At 39.6% G+C, this 21,364-nt stretch overlaps 1 protein-coding gene across 3 annotated transcripts in view; it reads left to right on the top strand.

Moving 5' to 3' along the window:
* Positions 1–21,364, top strand: part of bcas3 (BCAS3 microtubule associated cell migration factor) — a 351,373-nt gene that overhangs the window by 79,556 nt on the left and 250,453 nt on the right. For all 3 annotated transcript variants that reach the window (XM_074640019.1, XM_074640022.1, XM_074640020.1), the window contains exon 16: positions 13,118–13,268. In XM_074640019.1, the coding sequence (XP_074496120.1) occupies positions 13,118–13,268 (151 nt within the window). The remainder of the gene's footprint in view (positions 1–13,117; positions 13,269–21,364) is intronic.

Genomic DNA, 21,364 nt, shown 5'->3' with positions numbered 1-21,364 from the left:
GCTCGGCTTGAGTCAATAAACGGAGAGCTCAGCGCAAAACCACACTGCAATCGAACAAGCTGTTTACTCTGAAAATTAGCCTTCCCCTGTACTTTTAGGGCTTTTAAAGCGACCAAAAATACACAGTGTGAGGAATATGTATCTTGGCCGGCGTTCCGGCTCCGCCAGAGACCTCTGTCCTTTTTATACGAACCCTAATAACTCAATCTGCACAACCACTAAACCCTCTTATCACTGGGTGCCCGCCACTGCACTCATCATTATTTGATTTGCAAAATTGGAAGGTAGAGATAAAGAAATAAAGCTGGCTTGCCATTACACACAGAAGGCACTTGTGGCTTCCAGCTTATTGCCTACAATGTGAAAAGTGCATGCTCTGAAAAGCCAAAGCCTTCCATTGTCACTGAATCAATAGGTTTTACATCCCACCTTTTGTTCTGCTGCTGCAGTGTGGATCTTTCTTTTTTTGTTTTTCTCTCATTACACTTTTCGTTGTTTTTTTTTTGTCTTTTTTTGTGTTAATGAGGCTTAAAGCCAGTAGAAGTGTTACACCAAGTCTTACACTACGGTTGTACTAGTTTTTCATTTTCAATTAGTTTGTATTTTATTTTATTTATTTTTAATTAATTGAAAATAAATAAAATAGTATTTAATCTATTTCATTAGTTGTTGTTTTTTCATTTTAGTTTTAGATTGATTTTTCAGTGTGTTTGCTAGTTTTAATTTAGTTTCAATTTTTTCAGAAAAGTTCAGTTTTTATATATTTAGACTGTAGTTTTAGTTTGTTTTTATTAGGGCCATGTATAATGTCTCAGAAGTATGTAGCTATGTATACATACAAAAATACATGGTTGGAGAACTGTGTAGGAATGGCCATCATTTTTTTTTATGTTTAATCTTCGTGCTATTTTAGTGTCTGATGTGAAGCAACTGTGACATAGTGCCATCTCCTGGAAGGTCAAGTCCGTTCAGTATCTGCGGCTCAATGTCACACGAGTTGACGGAAATTCATGCTGTCTCCTTTTTCCTGTAGTGACATATTAGAACGAAAATCTAAAACGGAAATTAATTTTTATTTAGTTTTATTTTCATTTTATTAGTTTTTTTAACCAGGTAGTATTGTTACAGTTTAGTTTTTTTTTTTTTTTTTTAAAGGATATAATATTTATTTAGTTTTTAACAGTATTTTCCACTGCTAAATTTAGTTTTAGTTTCAGTTTTAATCTACTATAATAAACCTGCCTTACACCAGTGTTACAGTATACATTATATACTAAATATAATTGAAATATCACCTTATTTTATACATTTTATACTGCACACCCACTGATCTATTGTAGGTGTACAGTATATAATATATAAAAATATACTTAGACCTACATAAAGGTGTGTCGTTTTTCAGTATTAAAAAATGTCAGGTCACCTCAGGTAGTGGGGTGTTAACATGACTACATAAAATATCACATATTTAGTGTCAGACTACTGATTGTTGATAGAAAGTTGAGAAAATCTGAACTAAAACTGAACACATTTTTTTTAATTAATTCAACGATAAATGTAATCAACCAAATGCACTATCCACTAGTAATATTTGAGCTTGACATGCATAAGTAACCTTATGGATTTACATTTTTTTTAAAGGAAATGTCTATAATCCTGGAGAGAAACCTCTTTACTCTTAACTCCTTGTTTACTCCTATCATGTCTAAGTGTTTTTGACACGCCGTTCATTCAGACTCGGATGCTGTCAAAGTTCTGATGGCTAAATTCGGATCAAATCGGCCCTGCGGTTTTTACCCACTATTCAAACGGAGCTTCATGTCACAGCTCAACGTAAACTGCAATGTCAATAAATCAGCATTAGATCAGGGTCATTTTTAAATCAGATCTATATGTGCGACCACAGTGTGTGGGAGGGCTTGGGGATGTTTGATTGTTAATGCAGAAGAAAGAAGACGGAGCTGCTGTGATAACAAATAATAAAAACAAAAAGTCACCGTTAGTCACCATTATCATATTATGATGATGAAGGAAATGTTGAATGTTTCAGTGTGACCTCATAAAGACAGTGGAGGATGGCTGTGACAGCAGCACAGACATCTCATTATCGCCTCTCTGTCTCTGATTGTTTCCTCTCCGTCGGACCGCTGGCCTATAAGAGGAAAAGCATTTAGACCCGGACAGAGTGACAGATGCAGCCAGTCTCCTCTCTGAGCGGGGAGCACGTTCTGATCTGTTTGTTATCACATGACAGAAGGTCATTTTGATTGAGATAAAAAAAGAAAAGTTGGAAATACCAAATTTCTCTGTTTTGTAGAAAACATTTTGTACAGGCAATATGCAATGAATTCTTTGTTTTCTTGATGAGGGCTGCTGGTCTCCTTGAGGACATTGTCTCACTTTAGGTCTTGCCAAATCCAACTCAAATAACTAATCAATTAAATTAGTCTAAGATTAGAATGAAAAGGTTTAAATTAGATTAGATTTAACGTTATTGTCATTGCACACAGTACAGGTACTGAGACAACGAAATGCTGTTAAGCATCTAACCAGTAATATATAGAATAATATAGAGTGTAAAATAAATGTGTAAGTAGGTATAAGTAAAAAGGAAAAAGATAAAGTGCAGGTGTAAGTACAATAAATAGTAGTAACAAATGATGCAGAGAATTAATGTCTAAAATATCACTTTTTGGCATGCAAAAACATTTATATTGAATATCAGCTCAAAATCAGCTCATTTTTAATTGTTATTAAAAATGATCAATAAAGATCCTATCCTATTTCATACAATGTACGTTGTCTGTATAGGTGTGTTCAAACATTTCTGTCATCACCTACATTAGAAAAAACAAATTAATAAAACACAGACTCATATTTTTAACCTCACATTTTGCATGCTGCTTGTGTTTAGGCCACATTATTAAGTAAGATGAGTTGTTGTTTTTATATAGTGTAAATATTGTACACATTGTACGAACTTCTTCACGTTCTTCTCTTAACAGTGTGGGAAATTTTTACTTCTTTTATCATCCACATTTGGAAAACAATTTGATTTAATTAGATTTTTTTGTTTCGTTTACCGGACTAAAATTTGAGTCAGCTTTTAGCCGATTATTCCATATCTCACATTATATTGTTAATTTCTGATTTTGAAAGGTTAAAGTTCGGTAAAGAAACAACACAAACCATCCGATGCATACGGTCTTTCTCCAACTATCTCTCCCTCTTCTGCCACCCTCCTCACACCACCTCACCACCCTCTCCTGCTTCACCAAACATCTAATCATTAGCCATAACCCGTCCCTCTTTACTGTGAGGTACCGACTCTTTGGGCCAAATCAAATGATGGCTACACACACACACACACGCTTTTACACACTCGTGTACACACACACACACACACACACACACACACACACACACACACACACACTCGTACACACACACTCGTACACACACACACACAAGATGTTGGGGTGTGGGTGTCATCTGATCCAGCGGAGCTGTCTGACCCCCTCCCAGCTCTCCTTGCCGGTGACTCAGTCTTGTCTGATGAAGCCGTGTAAATACTGACATGCTGTAAACTTGGAGATCTGATTTCAGGGTGCTGTTTGTGTGTGTGTGTGTGTGTGTGTGTGTGTGTGTGTGTGTGTGTGTGTGTGTGTGTGTGTGTGTGTGTGTGTGTGTGTGTGTGTGTGTGTGTGTGTGTGTGTGTGTGTGTGTGTGTGTGTGTGTGTGTGTGTGTGTGTGTGTGTGTGTGTGTGTGTGGACACATGCTCTGTTTTCCATGTAGACATGCTGTGCTTCTGTATTGCTGTAGTTGTTTTTCTTCCTCATTACAACCAACTGTTCTGAGCCCGCTGCTCGTTTGCCGTATACATACTCTCACATTTTATGACGAAATCAGAAACATCATGTCCTGGGATTTTTTATTTTTATTTTTGCTGTTGTCGAGTGTCTGTTTTTTTTAGCTTCCTGACATGATAAATGTCAATGAAAATACAAAAAAAAAAAATGTTCCCAAATAGGGCTGTTAATAAAAGCTCCCCGTTAGCTTGCGGTTTGGGAGCGGGGGACCGGGCAGGAAGCCATTTTCACACAGGCCGGCCTGACCTCGACTCTTAGCTTCAACTGAAAATAGCAGACAAGCAAGATCGCCGTACAAAGAGAAAAGAGAGAGAGGGGGGGAAAGGGGAAAACTGAGGAGATAGATCCCTCCACCGCAACGTTACCTGAGAGAGAAAGGAAGGAGGAGGAGAAAAGACTTGATGGCTTTTCCACCAGTCTTCCGATTCCTTTGCAAAACAGTAAATCTTGTGAAGTTTATTTTCTTTGCAGCATCTGTGTTTTATAAGGCTCTTTTAATTTGTTTTTACTCTGTCCAGTGGGGGATCCCCGCTCCTTCTTTTTTTTTTCTTCCCCCTTTGTGTTCAACCCTTTTTAGCCCTCCCCGCGCTCATCTCTGTCTCTTCTCCTCCCTTGTTTTTTTTCTCTCTCCCTCTCTTTCCTCCCCTTGTGGAAGTGAGTGTTTTAATAATGATACTTTGGGGAACTGGGATGGTAGAACAGCTTTCTCCTCCTTCCCTCCCCCCCTCCCTCCTTTTCATTCTTCTTCCTCTCTCCTGCTTTAATCCCTCCCTCCTTTAACATGTCTGGGAAACTTGGACTATCAAGGAATGAATGGTGGAAAGTGGGGACAGACTGATACCGATTTGCCGATATCGGTCAGTTATAAAATAACTATTTTAAGTAAGGGGTGGTGACATTTTTTAAATGTTGTTACCAAGACAATACTTGTGTTTCAGTATCAATATAAAAAAACTATATTTTCGCTACTTTATATCAACATGTTTTAGCCTTTTTTTTTAATTCAACAAAAAATATTTAACTCAAATAATAGACTTAATCTAAAAATAATATAATCTAACATTATCTGATCAAAGAAAAACAGCACCTTTTGACATTACAACATAAGGTGTCAGTTGCGTAATTTTTCCCATAATTAGACCCAGTGCAGATAGATGCTGCGATGCTTGCGGAGGCAGTTCTACTGGAGATCGGTGAAGGCTTGAAGAGTAATGATATTAAAGGAAGGAGTGTCTTCTCAGTTCTCCCACAGGGTGTATCAATAATGGCTTTTAAAAACCTATTTTGCAGTTGAATGACATGAAGTGGAGACATGCTTGATCCCACGTCTCACTAGTTCAATCAGATCCTAGATCCCCCATACGTTTCTCTCATCATTTATTGGATAGAATAAATAATCCTACTGTCTATTATTTTATGATGTCAGACAGTGCTTACGTATTGTGGACTCTCATTTACTTTCTTTTTTTCTCAAATGTATATAAAGACATTTACGTAAGGGTGTACATATCTGACAGATGTAAACAAGCCAAATAATCTGACTTTTGATACTGGACGTACTTTATGCTGCGGACATATTTTGCTCAATATAAATCCGTACAGAAGTATTGAGGTTTGATACACAGGCAGTGTCATTCACGTACTCAACACAGCCCGTTTTTTCATGTAAGTTTGACCAGTCAAGAATAAACATTATACTTGAAGAATTATTTGTAGGAGTTAGTCTCATGGAGAAGGAAGGCTCCTCACTCTTAAAAGTATGAACAAAATAAAGCTTTTAGTCACCAGACACTCATCAGGGTTATAGGTACAGTATTGTTGCAATGAGTCATTTTCAAAGTGTGTGTATAGTATGTGGGAGTTTTTCTGTCCACAGATGTTTGACCTGAAAAATCACTGTGAGAGAGTGTTTTGCTCAACACCCTCAGAACTGTCAAGTTTGACAATCTGTGTGATAAAGTTCAAATCTTGCATGTTCTTGTTGGTGTTTGTTTATGAAACGCTGTGATGCAACCTGCCTCACATAGCCTTTAAATTTTAGTTTTAAAGGTCCCATATCGTGCTCATTTTCAGGTTCATACTTGTATTTTGTGTTTCTACTAGAACATGTTTGCATGCTGTAATGTTAAAAAAAACTTTATTTTCCTCATACTGTCGGCCTGAATACGCCTGTATTTACCCTCTGTCTAAAACGCTCTGTTTTAGCGCATTTTTGACAGAATTGCGACGAAATTGCAACAGAATTGCGTTGCTAGGCAACAGCTTGGGTCCATGTGTACTTCCTGTCAGCTGATGACATTCACATACACTGCAACCAGGAATAAACTGGGACACATTTAGAATGTCTACGTTTAAATTTGTGTCAAGGGTCTAAATATTGTATATTCGTGACATCACAAATGGACAGAAATCCTGACAGCTTGTTTCAAATGCAGAGTTTCTGAATACGGGCTGTGTGTATGTCCCTGTGGTTTGAGTGTTTTGATACTTTCACAGTATTTATATAGGAGTTAAGCCTGCTTTAAAATAAAAAAACATGAAAATCTTTATATAATCTTTTATAATATGGGACCTTTAATGATCCATGATCTAAATGTTGTTACAGAGACTTTACACTCTCACAAGAGTTCATTTCAGCTGGTATACAGTGTGTTATTACACGCTACAACTATTGGCGTCTACATTCAGAAAGAGGTTTTTATCGTTTTGGCCATGGAAATAGGACGTAAGTAAAATATATCAGCTTCAATCCAAAAATATCTTCAAAAGTCTGGTCAAAACCATAAAAGTATTCCCTTGCTGGAACATCATAGCTTTTTTTTCTGTTTGTCTTCCGTTCTCTGCCTCTTTTCTCTACCTCTGCATCTCACAGCTGCAATATCATCCTCCGGCCCAAGGTCTCTCTACTAATTCCCAGAGCATCACTCAACATGTCACCTGCCTAACCTGCTGCCTCCTCACCCAGTTCCTCTCCAGTCCTGCTGGAGTTTTCTTTTCCTTTGACTGAAATATCCTCTCTGGCAGAACGATTCAAATAAGACACAGTGTCTGTGTGGACATACACAGTCTTCCGAGCTTATCCTTTCGCACGTCGGCTCCTCATTGGAAGCCTCCGATGCAAATTGGGTATTAAAAGAGGGGAGAGAAACATGAGATAGCGTGACACGGAGCGGCTGAGGAGAGAGAAAAGAGCGCGAAGGATAGAGAGAGAGGCTTAAATGCGAGAAGAGAATGCAAATGCTGTTGAGACAGGGAAGGATGGATGGACAGATGGATGGAGGAGAGCCGGACGGATGGTTGGATTAAGGGAGAAAGAGAGACGAGGGTCAGGTGACGGTGTGACTTTTTGGCAGGGTCAGAGTTTTTTCTCTGGACGACGGCGACGGAGCTGGATTTGCATTGATGGATCTTCTTTCCATGGGGATGTCATGTATCAGTGCTTGGGCACATCACGCCCTGGTCATTAATCAAATCATGGCCTCCGTCTAGAGCTATCTGTCCGCCAGACGCTTCTCATCTGTCTACCTCTCTCTCTCTCTCTCTCTCCCTCTCCCTCTCCCTCTTTCTCTCTTTGTAGTAGCCTCGGTCAGCCTTTCTGGCTTCCTCTCTACCTTTTTTCTGCAAAGGCTTTTGATTTATTATAATTAATACCCAGATACCTGAGCAATAGTTGAGAACATGCACTGTAACAAGTCTGTAGAGTTACATTTCAACAGGTGATTTAAAAGATGATTTTGATGAAACCAAACATGAGAGGTAGCGATAGTTGCAGGTAGTAATGATGGTACAATTAAAATAACGGCTGGTGATAAATATGGACTAGCAGACTAGATTTTGTGCGCTATGGTTTTGGTCTTTGGCTCCAACCTGAACGTGATCTGTAATATATACTGTACATCTAAATGTAAATTCCAAATCCTTAAATTCTAACTCAGTTCTAAGAGTAAACGTATGTGCACACATATCCATACACGTGCACTCTTTTTCTCATATTTATAAAGCAGGGCTTAGTGTTCATGTGTTCTATGATGGACACATGCACCACAGGCCTGATTTCCACTCCCACTGTTAGCCATAGGTGGATGTAGACACACCCTTAATCAGTTGTTTGCATACTGTCTGCTCCACCACTCTCTCTATGGAAATAACCGCAAACAAGTGCAATTTCACAGAATTACATTGGCAGAACTGTTTTTAACAGCCACCCTTACCCACTGCTATTATTACTTTAAGTCTGCACTAATCATAGGAACAGGAGGTGACGATACTCAGCAGCGGCGGCATCTCCATCATTGTCTTCATTTTGTCGGAAATGTAATCAATAATAATTTAGATCATAGCGCTCATATGCATTTTGTCTACAACGGAGCAGTGGTTCCCTTGAGGGAGTTCCAGATGGTCCCCAGAAAATTGGGTTTATTTTACACTCTTCAGTTCACTATAGAAGTAAGCCCAATGTGAGTAAGAGTCATAAGTGTGACTATTTGGATTATAGGTTTCACTTCCTTCAGGGAATCGGTGGCAGCTAGCGGTGAGGTTGCAGATCCATCTGAAACTTCTCCCCTGTGCCGAGTGTGTAGGTGAACTACGGTGTCCCGCGCCAAAATGTGAATGTACCCTCTCTAGAGCCAGTGTTTGGTTTGTCCGTTCCGTGCTACTGTAGAAACATGGCGGCCGGCTCTGTGAAGAGGACCCGCTCCGTATGTAGATATAAATGTCTCATTCTAAGGCAGGGGTCTTCAACCTGCGGCTCCAGAGCCACATGGGGCTCTTTAGCCCCTCTCCAGTGGCTCCCTGTGGATTTTTAAAAATGGAAATGAATAACTGTTTTTTGTTTACATTTTCATTTTTATTTAGCATTGTTGTAGGTCTATGGTACGACGGTAAGACAGAGTATGAGGGCCACATTGAGGGGGAAAAAAATGATCTGGGTTTACGAAAAAAAAGTCATAATATTATGAGAATAAAGATAATATTATAAAGTAGTAATTGTACGTGCTATTTTCCTTTTTTCTCGTAAAGTTATGACTTTATTCTCTTAATAATATAACTTATTTTTCGCATTTAGTTATGAATTTATTCTCGTAATATTACGGCTTTTTTTCTCGTAAAGTAATGACTTTATTCTCTTAATATTACGACTTTTTTTCTCATTAAGTTATGACTTTATTCTGGAAATCTCAGATGTTTTTCTCCACAATGTGGCCCTAATACTCCGTAGTACATTTGCACTTGGGCCCTCACTGCATTAGACTTATATACTATATACTTAGACTATAAACTGTGTTACCTTCATCACAATGATCAAATGTTTTGCGGCTCCAGACAGATTTTTGTTGTTGTTGTTTTTGCCTAAAATGTCTCTTTTGATAGTAAAGGTTGCTGACCCCTGTTCTGAGGTAACGAAAACACAATGATTCTTATTTTTCGGGTGATTACACACTAAAGAAAACATACTCATTAATATTATATTCCATTTCTGCCAATAGATCCCCCTACAGTACTTGTTACACACCGGTCCTTTAACTGTAGTTGACGACTATATTATAATTCTGCTCTTAATCATATCTAACAACCTAAATCTTTTCAGATGGAGGTCCCTGAAGTATGTAGACTTTATGAAAGTTATCATTTTGCGTTACAGAAGCTAAATCTTGTCAACCTAAATCAACGCCCCTCCATACTTTCACTCATTATGTCTACAACTCCCCGCCACATTGCTGTCTGTCTCTCAGACATCCAAGCTGTCTTTTCACGTATCATCTTCTGCCAGTCCGTGATCTCTAACACGTTCCACATTAACTTGTCTTCACTGGGGGGGGGTTATGACAGTTTAGGACCCCTTGGCCTTGAGTGACAGCACGGTATGCCCGTTTGGTCAACAGTGATCATCACCCCCTCCTCCCCCATCTCTGACCGACCGGCCACACCTGTTCTACAATCCACAGCAAGGCTTATTTTTAAGGTTTGGGGGAGATGACCGCGAATAATGCAGTGGAGCAAAAGTGAAATGTCCATTTTGAATGAGGATGCTAAACTCATTGACACCCCCCACCACCCCCACAATCCTCACCCTCCACTCCCCTCTTAGCTGAAGCACCATTATGGCTTTTCAGGCTGCTTCCTGTACAGATTTTTTTTCCCCTCGTCTGCCCTCTCCCCTCAACACAAAAGGTGGCTGCCCAGGCTCTGGGGGTGTAGCACTTTTGAAATGTGAAGGGCTTTCAGGAGCTGCCCCTGGTACAGACCTCTGTTAGTCTTACCGAGAGAGGAGAGCAGAAGGAAATGAAGGACAGGTTTGTGTAATGGTCTTCTGTCCCCCCTCCGAAGGTCACGCAGCATTGTTGGCCAGCGGAGGTCTAAAAGACAGCCCTTTAGAGGTCCACAAAGCGAAGGTTTGGCAGGACTAATGAAACTCAGAGCTACACGTTAATGATCTAAAAGACTGGACCAAAACACTCAGCAGTCCCTTTCCGCTCCCATTCAACCTCCTCTTGATCGCTCCTTCCAAATAATGACAAGGCACTCTCCTCCTCTACCTTTATTGTAACCTTTGATGTCCGCCTTGTTTTCTTTGTCTCCGCGTCCCCCCCTCCCTCCTTTTCATTCCTTTATGTTGCGCGGCTGTCACTCATCTATTAAGGCAACAAATGGAACAAGGAAAACATTCAGAGAGCGTATTGTGGTGCACCCACAGGTTTGCTCTTTATTTCTTTTGAAAGCACTTGAACTTGGAATTTTCCTTGGGCTGCCCATTGAATCGACAGGGTACACTTTTTTTGTTGTAGCTATTGTCACGGGATTACGGGAACATATTTGTTTTATAATCCGCATTTCTTATCCCCTATAGTGTAATGTTTCTATGTGACTATTTCTATGTGACTGTTTCTTTTCCCCTTAGAGGGTCACCTTAACAAAAAAATCACAAGACAAACCTACACTGTTATAGTTAGCTCGAACCCTGCTTGTGATTGTCACAGCACTGAGAAATGACGTATAGAAATTCAACAGCAGCGTCTTCTCAGAAACAATAGTTTTATAATGTATTATAAAATATATATTTATAAAGCATTATAATCTGCTTATAATTATAGTTATAAGCACTCATACATATCCATAATGCTTTATAACATAATAAACTTAATAACACATTATAAAGCATTGAATAAATGAGGGATAATGTACAGGGGCGGAGGGGTCCTGTATCGCCCTGAAGGGGTTTATTTCACAACAATGACCCGCTAGCTGTACATTATCCCACTTATTACACGGCTACCTATTTAAAATCTATAATTTGACACAAAAATTATCCTCCAGAGTTCGACACAGCAGCGGTTTGCTATGAAGAAATTACAGATCGTAGAATGCCGTGATTGACTAATTTTCTTTAAAGGTCCCATATCGTTATTATTTTCAGGTTCATACTTGTATTTTATGTTTCTACTAGAACATGTTTACATGCTGTAATGTAAAAAAAAACATCTACATGTTTCTCATATAGTTTGCCTGAATATACCTGTATTTACTCTCCGTCTGAAACGCTCCATTTTAGTTCATTTCAACGGAATTGCGTTGCTAGGCAACAGCTTGGGTCCATATTTACTTCCTGTCAGCTGATGTCGTTCACATACACTGCAGCAGGAAATAAACTGGGACACATTTAGGATGCTTACCTTTAAAACTGTGAAATGGTCTAAATATTGTAGATTTGTGACATCACAAATGGGCAAAAATCCTGACAGCTTGTTTCAAAAGCACCGTTTCTGAATACGGGCTGTTGGTATTTCTCTGTTGATTGAGCGTTTTGATACTTTCACAGTATTTATACAGCACTTAAACCTATTTTATGATATAAAAGACATGGAAATCTCACTTTTGACAATATGGGACCTTTAAGTAAATTGTAACAACACCACACACACAATGTTGTAAAATGTATTTTTACTTTACTTAAAGCAAACAATGACCACTTGGAGTAATTTATAATCACATCATAATGCATTATAACAGTGATTATAATGGATTATAAAACAATTATAATGTAATACAACTATGGGAATTACAATATACTATGTTACTTGCAAAAAAGAGAAACATAAATTATGAATTATTATGATACTTGACCTTATAAGTCATTATAAAATACTTTATACTTATGCAGTGCTATAAGCAGATTATAACACATTATAAGTATGTTTAGAATTCATTATAGACATGCCCATCATAGACAGTGTAAGTTGATTTCTTCAGTAGAAAGTATTTCCAGCGAAACAAAATGATCGATAATTTCGGCCCCGATTCTTGGCTAATTTTTGTCGATTCAAGCACTTCAGAAAAATGTAAATGTTTTTTTATATTTTTATAAAACATACACACAGTTGCATGCCCAACTTTTTCATCATCTCTCATCATCTCTGGCTGCCTTGCAAACAAATAGTGTTGAAATGTCATGTGTCATCCAGTAAGATGGAGGCTGACTGCATGTGTTAAGTGAAACAGTCAGTGAGGTAGCAGCCTCTCTCCTGATGTAGCTGGTTAAGGTCATTAGCCGTTTAAGAAGCCCTTTGACATGGTCTGATTATGTTTGGCTGGAGCGGCATGGGATATATGAGATGAGATGTGTTTCTTTGGATCATCCGTGTGTGTGTGTGTGTGTGTGTGTGTGTCTTGGACCAGTGTGTAGGGCCTGTTGATTGGCCTTGATTAACAGACTGCCAGGCACTAGAAGCAGAGCTAGAGCCTTTGTAATATAGCATCTTGAGCTGGTTATTTCCAATCATTCCACAGGAGGCCTTGAACCTGGTGTGTGTGTGTGTGTGTGTGTGTGTGTGTGTGTGTGTAATGCACAGTATTCAAACAAGGCTTTTTTATTCTTGGAAAGAAAGGTGTTTCAGTTTTGTAAAGAAGTTCTTCTGGTTGTCTGCTGAATGCTGAGTCTGCAATTTAAAGTGAGTGACTGATTAAGTGAATGCTCAGTTTGAATTAAATTAAAAATTCACTCAATGTTGAGAATTAGCATCTGTAAAGATGAAAAAAAAATGAACCACTGAGCACTGCAAAAATGAATAATGTATTAAAGGTTGTATTCTGCAACAATTACCCAGGAAGGCTCTTGATTGACATAGTATTTGTCTGTTATGTACAACTCCAAATCTATGGAAAGGAGATTTCTCTTGACCTTGCTGTCCATGGAACATCCAGTGCTGAAAACACTTTAAAATAATCCCGTATTTCTGTGTGTTTCCAGCCAAACTGAGCAGCCAGGATTCATACAACAACTTCACCAATAACAACATGGGGAACCCGCGACTGTCTCCGCTGCCCAGCCTCACCGTGGTGCTGCCTCTGGCTCAGATCAAACAGCCCATGACCCTGGGCACCATCACCAAACGCACTGGGTAGGTAGCGCACGCATACACACCTCAGCCTTTATTCTTCCGGTTTAAAGGAATACTTCACCCCCAAAATGATCATTTGTATATCAATTACTCAACCCGCGTTTAATGACAGCAAAACTATATCAAAACATCTGTGTTAAAAAAACTCACACTAAAACACTTCCACGTGAACAGTCTCACGCTTGTGCAGGCGAGCTACGCTAGCTGTAAGCAGGAATATTTTCCAAGGGCTTATTGTGTTATTTATAGTGTTTGTAAATGACCTCTCCTATAAAAGGTATGAACAGTTTTCTCCTGAAACTTTCAGCCTCCTCTCATGGCCTTCCTCAGCGGATGTAATTTGCTCAGTTGTTACTGAGTATTTATGAACGATAACAAACTATATATATATATTTAGAAAACACACATTTTCTATGCATACAACTATGTTATATTATATTGTCAATCATTCATTATCTTTTTATACACCAGTTACAGATAAATCAACCCTGTCTCCTACAAAATTAGGTTCCCATACAACTAAACTTCATTCTCAGTCATGTATCGAGGGAAAGATATTGTCTACAAGATTGCGGTTTTATCTTTAAACAGTTTTAAACACAGTGGTTGTAAATTGAAACAAAACAAAACAAAAAAATGCAACAAAACTACTTGGTTAGGTTTAGTAAAAAACATCATGATTAAAATAAGTGAACTTTTAGTTTCACACGGGACACAAAAGGCGGTCCGCCACCTTGTCAACGACCTCCTCCCTACGCAGGCTTCTGCGGACAATCAATACGAACATATTTGTGATATGTCGTAATCGGCGACAAAATAACGTTTCCCTTGAAACGTTATTCACAATGCGGTTAAGTTATATGGGAACGTAATTTTTAGGGCCTGTGACAAATACATTATTAAACACTTAGAATGTCCTTATACCTGCTTAAAACATTATATTCACTTATAAACTGTTTATTAGCTGCTTACAAATGATAAATAGGAGATTAAATACATTGTTTCCTTACTTATGTTGTATAAAAATACATTTGAAAGAAGACACTAACACACATTTCCACAAGGAATCACAGTAAAAACTAAAACGGAACATATTCTCTAAAGGTGGGATTCCTCTGATCAGCTGCCTTTGGACTTCACATTTTACCACCTACTCTTCTATCTGCAGGGTGTTAACTCTTTGTCGAGTTTGCCAGTACTGTAAAAAGTCACTTTTATACATGTATTGAAAAATTAGACTTATGTTTTCGTGGTCGTTTTCAATAAGAACTCCTTTTTGTAAATATAATCCAGGTACAAAGCCCCACAGAGTATACAAGCGAAAGCCTTTATTGGCAACCTCACAAACTCCACTAAATTTACAGTTTGGCTGTTGTTGAGGAAAATTTAAATCACACTGCATTGCATCCTTAACTCCAGTCTGTGATTTGCCATCTTTTTCCATTAATCACATTGTAAAAACACTGTATTGTGTCAACAGTAGCCCTCGTGTAGGCCAAAGCTTTTCCTCTCACATCCAGCTGATGCTCATGGACTCCTTTTGTCTCAGGCCACCACTTTTTTTGCATAGGGTAATGAAGCAGAACTCACATATGCCGACTTGGTCTGTGGGCTGTTTGGAAAGCAGATAAAACACATCATGCATATCAAGAATAGAAATAAAACCCTGCCAATGATTTCAAAATCGTATTCAGGTCATATTAAATGCAGTGTAAACCTAGCTCCGAGTATTGAAAGTATTGAAAGTATTGAAAGTAAGACAGCTCTGCTCTCGTGCACCTCTGTCCTCCGACTTTTTTCTTTTTCACCTGGATCTTTGCCATGCATTGAAATTATGTAGTTTTAAGCCCATCAACAACTACAGGCCTTTGCTAAATGCATTTACATACAGTACAGGTGGCTCCACAAATATGGGGAGATTTAAATATTTTTCATTTAAATGTAATTTTCATGCCCTGTTTGAATGGGAAATGCTCTAATGATTCAGACAGACAGCGAGGGATTTATTTCCCCCCGTGATATTTGATAAGTGAGCTTTGAGGATGAAAATAGAGACTTGATCCTGCGGTCACTATGAACAACATCAGGCCATTTTCCAAGTCATTAGGATGACTTCATTTGGTTTCGTGAAATGAATAATTGCTTATGAGCTACTGTGGTGTCCTGCTTTGGTATATTTAGTATGATATCCTGGTACTGGTGGTTTGCATTTTATTTGGTTTAGCAGCTGTAATGTTCAACATCATTCGATGTGGGCCTCTCAACATACTGTAGGTCTGAGTTGAATGGGTTTAATTTAAGGTCCTAATTCACCTTTAATGAGAGCTCTCAGGTTGCTTGTGTTCAGTCATAGTTATCAGTTGCTATGCTCAGTAAAAAAGGAATGTTTTTCATATTCTATTCTATAATTTGGGGTGTTTTTATTTTATTTGTATTATGTCTCTATTTGGTGTTTCACATTTTTGCTGTATTTTTTTTTATTGACTCCCTTCTATACTAGCCTCATTGCTTTTATTTTTGTTGATTTAAATATGCTTTTTTCTTTTTCATCAAGTGCTAATCACTCATTGCTTGAAAAAAAATCTTTGGCAGTAAAATATCACTGCTATGTAATTTATTATTTTATTTCCATCTTTGTTGGTAAGCAGTAATTAGTACTTTCATTTATATTTATTCCTTTTTTTATACTGCGGCTTTTTTTTTTTGGTGTTGCACTTCCAAGATATTCCTTGTAAGTCATGCAGTTTAGTTATTGCTGGGAAATATGGGGGCAGGGTATTGTTTATAACTTTCCGATACTAGTGGCATGATCGTGCGGAATATCCAATCATGTTTTGTAGATAATAAAACAGAAATATAATCTGTATGCCAGAGGAATCTTTCTACAGGTCACTGTTAGACTGTTATTTGCTGTTTAGAACAGTGAATATAAAAACTGTCATGATCTCACTATAGGTTGAATCACTTTGAAATTAACTGGATAGCGAATCTATTTAGATGATGTTTTTAGTTAAATTTCATCAGAAAGTCCTCAATTTTCTTATGGAGGCATTCTAATAATTTTTTTTACTGTCAACAAATTCTATGAAAAGACCAAAACCAACGATGTGTTAGTCCATCTCTCAATACCGTCTTACTTCCCTACCCTGTCCATGACCATCGGTTCCTACTGAAGATATACATCTTTAAGAACAGGTCGCAAATACAAAATAGTATAATAATATTTTGTCTTCCCCTTTTAAATCAATGAGGGTATTAGTCTAAATATTACCTGTCAAGATAGCAGAGTAGACCTCAACAACAGCCTCCAAAATGACCATGAAGAAAAATAATAAAACAAAACAAGAAGCACACACTGTACAGTATCTTTCATGATTTAATACAGGATAGATGTATATCATCAAATTAGTTTTAACAAGATGTTATTTGTGTATGTAATTTTCCAAGTGAGTGTAGTTTCATTTATAAAAAAAAAAAAGCTCATATTTAGTTTTTTTTTTTCTTTTCTAAAAACAGCTGGGCACTATAGTTTTTAACAAATATTATTCTAATAAGAGGAATGTTGGGAACTGCTGTCACCAGCGGGTTAATCCACATTTGGTGCTCTAGTGAGTATCTGTGGCAGCAGGACGGTGTGTGTAGGACAGGGTAAAAATACATTGCTGTGTGTGTGTTCATGGTAATGAAGGAATATTTCACCCAGTGCAACACTGTGGCTCATTGATGGGTTTTCAATTGTTTTTGGACAATAGTTGACCTTTTCGCAAGGGAAAATTTAGCTCTATGGCACAGGAAGAGGAAGAAGATATATCAACACACATAATACTTATTAGTAGGATTTATTAATGGTTGGTTAGGGTCTTTTCAAAATTGAAATTTGTTGACAATATGAATGATAAATGATACGGCCAGCTTTATCTTCAACCCTCAAACCATCTCTTTGTGGAAGAATTCTACATTCTACACCCATTATTGTCACACACCTCAAACAGCGAGCTATGCTGGCTCTGTAGGACATTATCAGGCCTGGTAGGCTGCCTCAGTACTCATCCATCCATCCATCCATCCATCCATCCATCCATCCATCCATCCAGGCCAGAGGAGGCGCCGGTATTAATGCATCAGGACATGCAGCTGTGCGGTCTGCTCCTGCATGCACACGGCTGCACCAATACACCAAAAACACACACACACACACACACACACACTGAGTGAAGCAACAGGTTTGGCCCCTAGAGTGGGGGGTGATATCATATGCTTTCACGCTATACTTGCACAGGAGTGCCCAGGCACCATCTGTCTGTCTGTGCAGCCAGCTCTCTTTCTCTTTTTATGTGTGTGTGTGTGTGGGATAGAGAGAGAGAGAGAGAGAGGAGCGTCCGGCAGCTGTATTTACACCTGTATGGGCAGATCCCTGTTGGCAGGGCGGCAGAGGAACACACCAGCTGCTTAACCTACATTCCCTACCAGGCTGTCTTTGTGTGCACTGTGCCGTGACACACACACACACACACACACACACACACACACACACACACACACACACACACACACACACGTATGGATAGACACGTTGATGAAGCTTTTTTCCCCCTCTGTGTGAGCAGGCTCACTGAAAGGATGCTTCCATAGACCCTGGCATGCCTACAGACCACCAAAGTGCAAAATGCTGCTGTTTGTCTTCAGTCGCCTCTTAATTTTAAACATGAAAGCAAACCTTAACAAGTTCACGCAGAGCCCCCCCCCCTATCTTCATTTAGATTTTGGTGTTTTCCCCCTGTCGAAGGGAGGTAGAGTCGGATGTGGCTCAGCATCCGCCTGATAACCCCCCCTCCAGACGAGGCCAGGTCAGGGAGTGGAGGAGCACAGCCAAGCTTCTGCTAGTCCTCAAAGTCTTCTGAGAGTCCCGAACAAGGAGAGGAGTGTCGGCTCTGACTCGGCCTCTTGTTTCCTGTCAGCCAAATTTAGTAAAAGGTTGGCCCTCGATGAATTAAATCCCAGAGAAGAAAAAAAAAAAAAGACACTGGTCACAAAAAAATCAAAGGATTCTCTCTCGGTGAAATGTCACTGTCGGAACTTAATCTGTGAAAAAGATTAAGAGAGAAATATTTAAACCGTCAGCTCCAAGGGAACTCTACTTGTCCCTACAGTCACCGGAGTTGTGTGAGGATTTAACTTGTCAAAAATGCCTGAGAGTGATACATTTGGGATTTGCGAGCGGACAAACTATTGCACACTTATCCCATCTACACACACAGGCTGACTTTAATACAGACAAATGAAAATCCAAATGGAAAGATTGTCACACAACAAAACAAAACACCACCCTTTGACCAAATCCCGCAGATGGAGTGCAGGCGGGGTAACGAGAAAGACAACAGCAAGCAAATGAATGAGACCCCGTGACCTGCTGCAGATGTGCCCTCAGATTACTGTAATACGTACTGTATGTGCTAGAGCCATTGTCTTACAGAGCCTCGCTGAGACCGGAGATAGAAAGGGGCTTTAAGAATGCCCAGCGTCACATGGCAGCAAGACTAAACCATTTGCACAAATCACCTCACTTCCCTCCCGTTTTAATGGCCCAGGCGGAGCTGCTATTAGGGCCAACGGGTTAAGAGATGAATGTGTGAACGATTATTCTCTGGGAGTGGGGTCGTCGCCCTCACAGGTCGATTACGCTCGCTCTTTTCCCCCCTCTCTCTCTCTCTCTCCTTCCTCTTTCTCTGTCCCTTCTCAGTAACTCACCCACTCACAGTCTTACACCCCTTTTACTCCACTGACCCACGATTAACTCGTGTTTTCCAACATGGCACTGACCTGTGCGGGATTCTTCTCCAACAAAACCTGCTGGATCCGGCAGTGCGTCACATAACTGGGCTGCCGTTGTGGTCAAAACTGTTTACTGACAACTCAACATGGTGGACAGTTTTCTCAACATGGCCTTATTCTTTTGTGTTATTCTAAGCAGTGTGCAATTTAGGATTTTTAGATGGGCATTTTAATTTATTTCCATATTTGAGTACTCGCATTAAATTATTATAGAGTACTCAAGTGCTCGCAAAAAAAAAAAAAAAAAAGCTGCAGAGTGCCGGTCATCAGAACTGTGTTTCTGTAGGATAGAGGTCCTCAACTCCCAATAACCTTTTATTTTGATGTTAATAAAATGTACCAGAATTTACGAATATGTAGGATGTTACTACTGACATTCATGTAATATTACGTCACAACGTCTGCTGTGTTAGCCGTTTGTTTGCATATAGAGCGGGGAAGTGAGATCGGATCACAAGTGGCCACTAAGGAAGCATGCGGAGATGCATTCTAATGCCAGGTGTGAACAGATTTACTTAAAGCTGTCCACTTGTGATCCGATCACTGAGGACGCATGTTAATACCAGGTCTGAACAGGGCCTTAGACCACAAGGTCTCAGGGACACCCCAAATCTCCCCCTTCTTTCACATGCTGCCATGCCCAAGCCAAGTCCAAGTCTCCAATGGGTGGAGCATAGTGGAGGTACAAAGGGTCAGATGTTGCTACTGTCGCTGGTCTAAGTCTTGGTGTATCCACCATCACACCTGGGTAGAAGATGGAAGTGATCCATAGAGAGCACAACATGCACAACATAGCGTCAGACAGTTAATTGCTGGTCCCACCTTGACCTAATTTCACTAAGTAACCAGCACAGTTTCAAACCTGACCTGAAGTTGGGTCATCTGCACAAGCTGCTTGACATGAGGCGACAATTTCCGGCTGACACGTGACCCTTGACCGGCTGGTGTAGAAGCTGTATCAACTGTTGAGCTGTATTGTCAGCTCAAATGTTTATATTTTGTTAAATTCTTTTACTGTGGGGGAAGTAGCATTTGTGTTTAGAGATGTGAATTTTGAGTTTGAGTGACTGTTCTTTGTAGCACTGAATATATATCTTTTGAGGATACTGTAGTTTATAGTACGTTCTCTACTTTAATACTGGTGAAACTCAAGTTGCCTCCTATGTCCACAGTACAGTCATTCTATTATTCAAAATTAAACTTTTCAGTTACTGTTATGCAACTATTGCTATTCGGCTATTATCAATAACTTTTATGTATACATGGCCACAATGTGCCTTGCGTAAAAGGATGAAAGTGAAGTAACAGAGGCGACTTTGAGTGACTTAAGATGAGCTTTAAATGGAGGCCTCCACGAGCCACAATGCTTCCATACTTATTCAGTTTTTCTTCAACTGCTACTACCATCAATTCCCATCACTCTGTTAGCCGCCAACAATAAATTCCACTAACAATAAGTTCCAAGAAAGTAGGATGGAGAAATTCAAAGTGGCATCTTGTAAACCCCAAAGCCTACTTGGCCTTTGCTAACCCCATGGAGATCTCACCCCGTTCGTCCATCGTTCTCCCATTGGAGTCCATCCATTTACCCAGCTGGAGGCCCGGAGCGGGGGGGCTCAGCAGGTTCGATAGGCTCAGCGGCTCTGCAAACTCTTTGATAAGTGGCAGTTTACCGGGGGCCTCCATTACACCAACCGGCATGTTCATTTCTCAACTCGCACTCCAGGAGTAAGACATTCCAGGGGCAAATTGTTGCTCCCTGTCTCCCAGAGGAACATTTCTCTACACATCCATGTACCAAGACTAATTGAAGACTATGTGCTATCGTTGGGAGGGCCTGGGCGGATGCAGCGAAAGCGATAAAATAAAGAAGTGCTGCAGAGTGCTTTGGTTGGCCGGAGATTCTGTTTTTCATGACTGGGGGAGGTTGGCTGGCGGGGGACAGAGTTCAGTCTCATCGGACCTTTATTGCTGTAGGGAAAAGGCTTATTTACTGTAAACTGTTTACGGAGCTCTGTCACTATCTCTGGACATGCAGAATAAACACAGGAACACACTCCCACTCCTAATGTCTTGTAAACATTAGAAACACGCACAGACTGACAGATAGACAGAAATATACCCTGAAAAAGACACTCCGGATGACTCTTGAACACACACACACATTCATACACTGTGTACTTGTTAACATAATCACAGTGAACACACATTTGCCACACACGTTCATTCAGAAGACAATGCATGGCCATAAATACACACTCGCA

This window comes from Sebastes fasciatus, chromosome 7, assembly GCF_043250625.1.
Source record: "Sebastes fasciatus isolate fSebFas1 chromosome 7, fSebFas1.pri, whole genome shotgun sequence".
NCBI lineage: Eukaryota > Metazoa > Chordata > Actinopteri > Perciformes > Sebastidae > Sebastes > Sebastes fasciatus.
The sequence above is the reverse complement of the archived record's forward strand: the minus strand, read 5'-3'. Positions and strand labels throughout refer to the sequence as shown.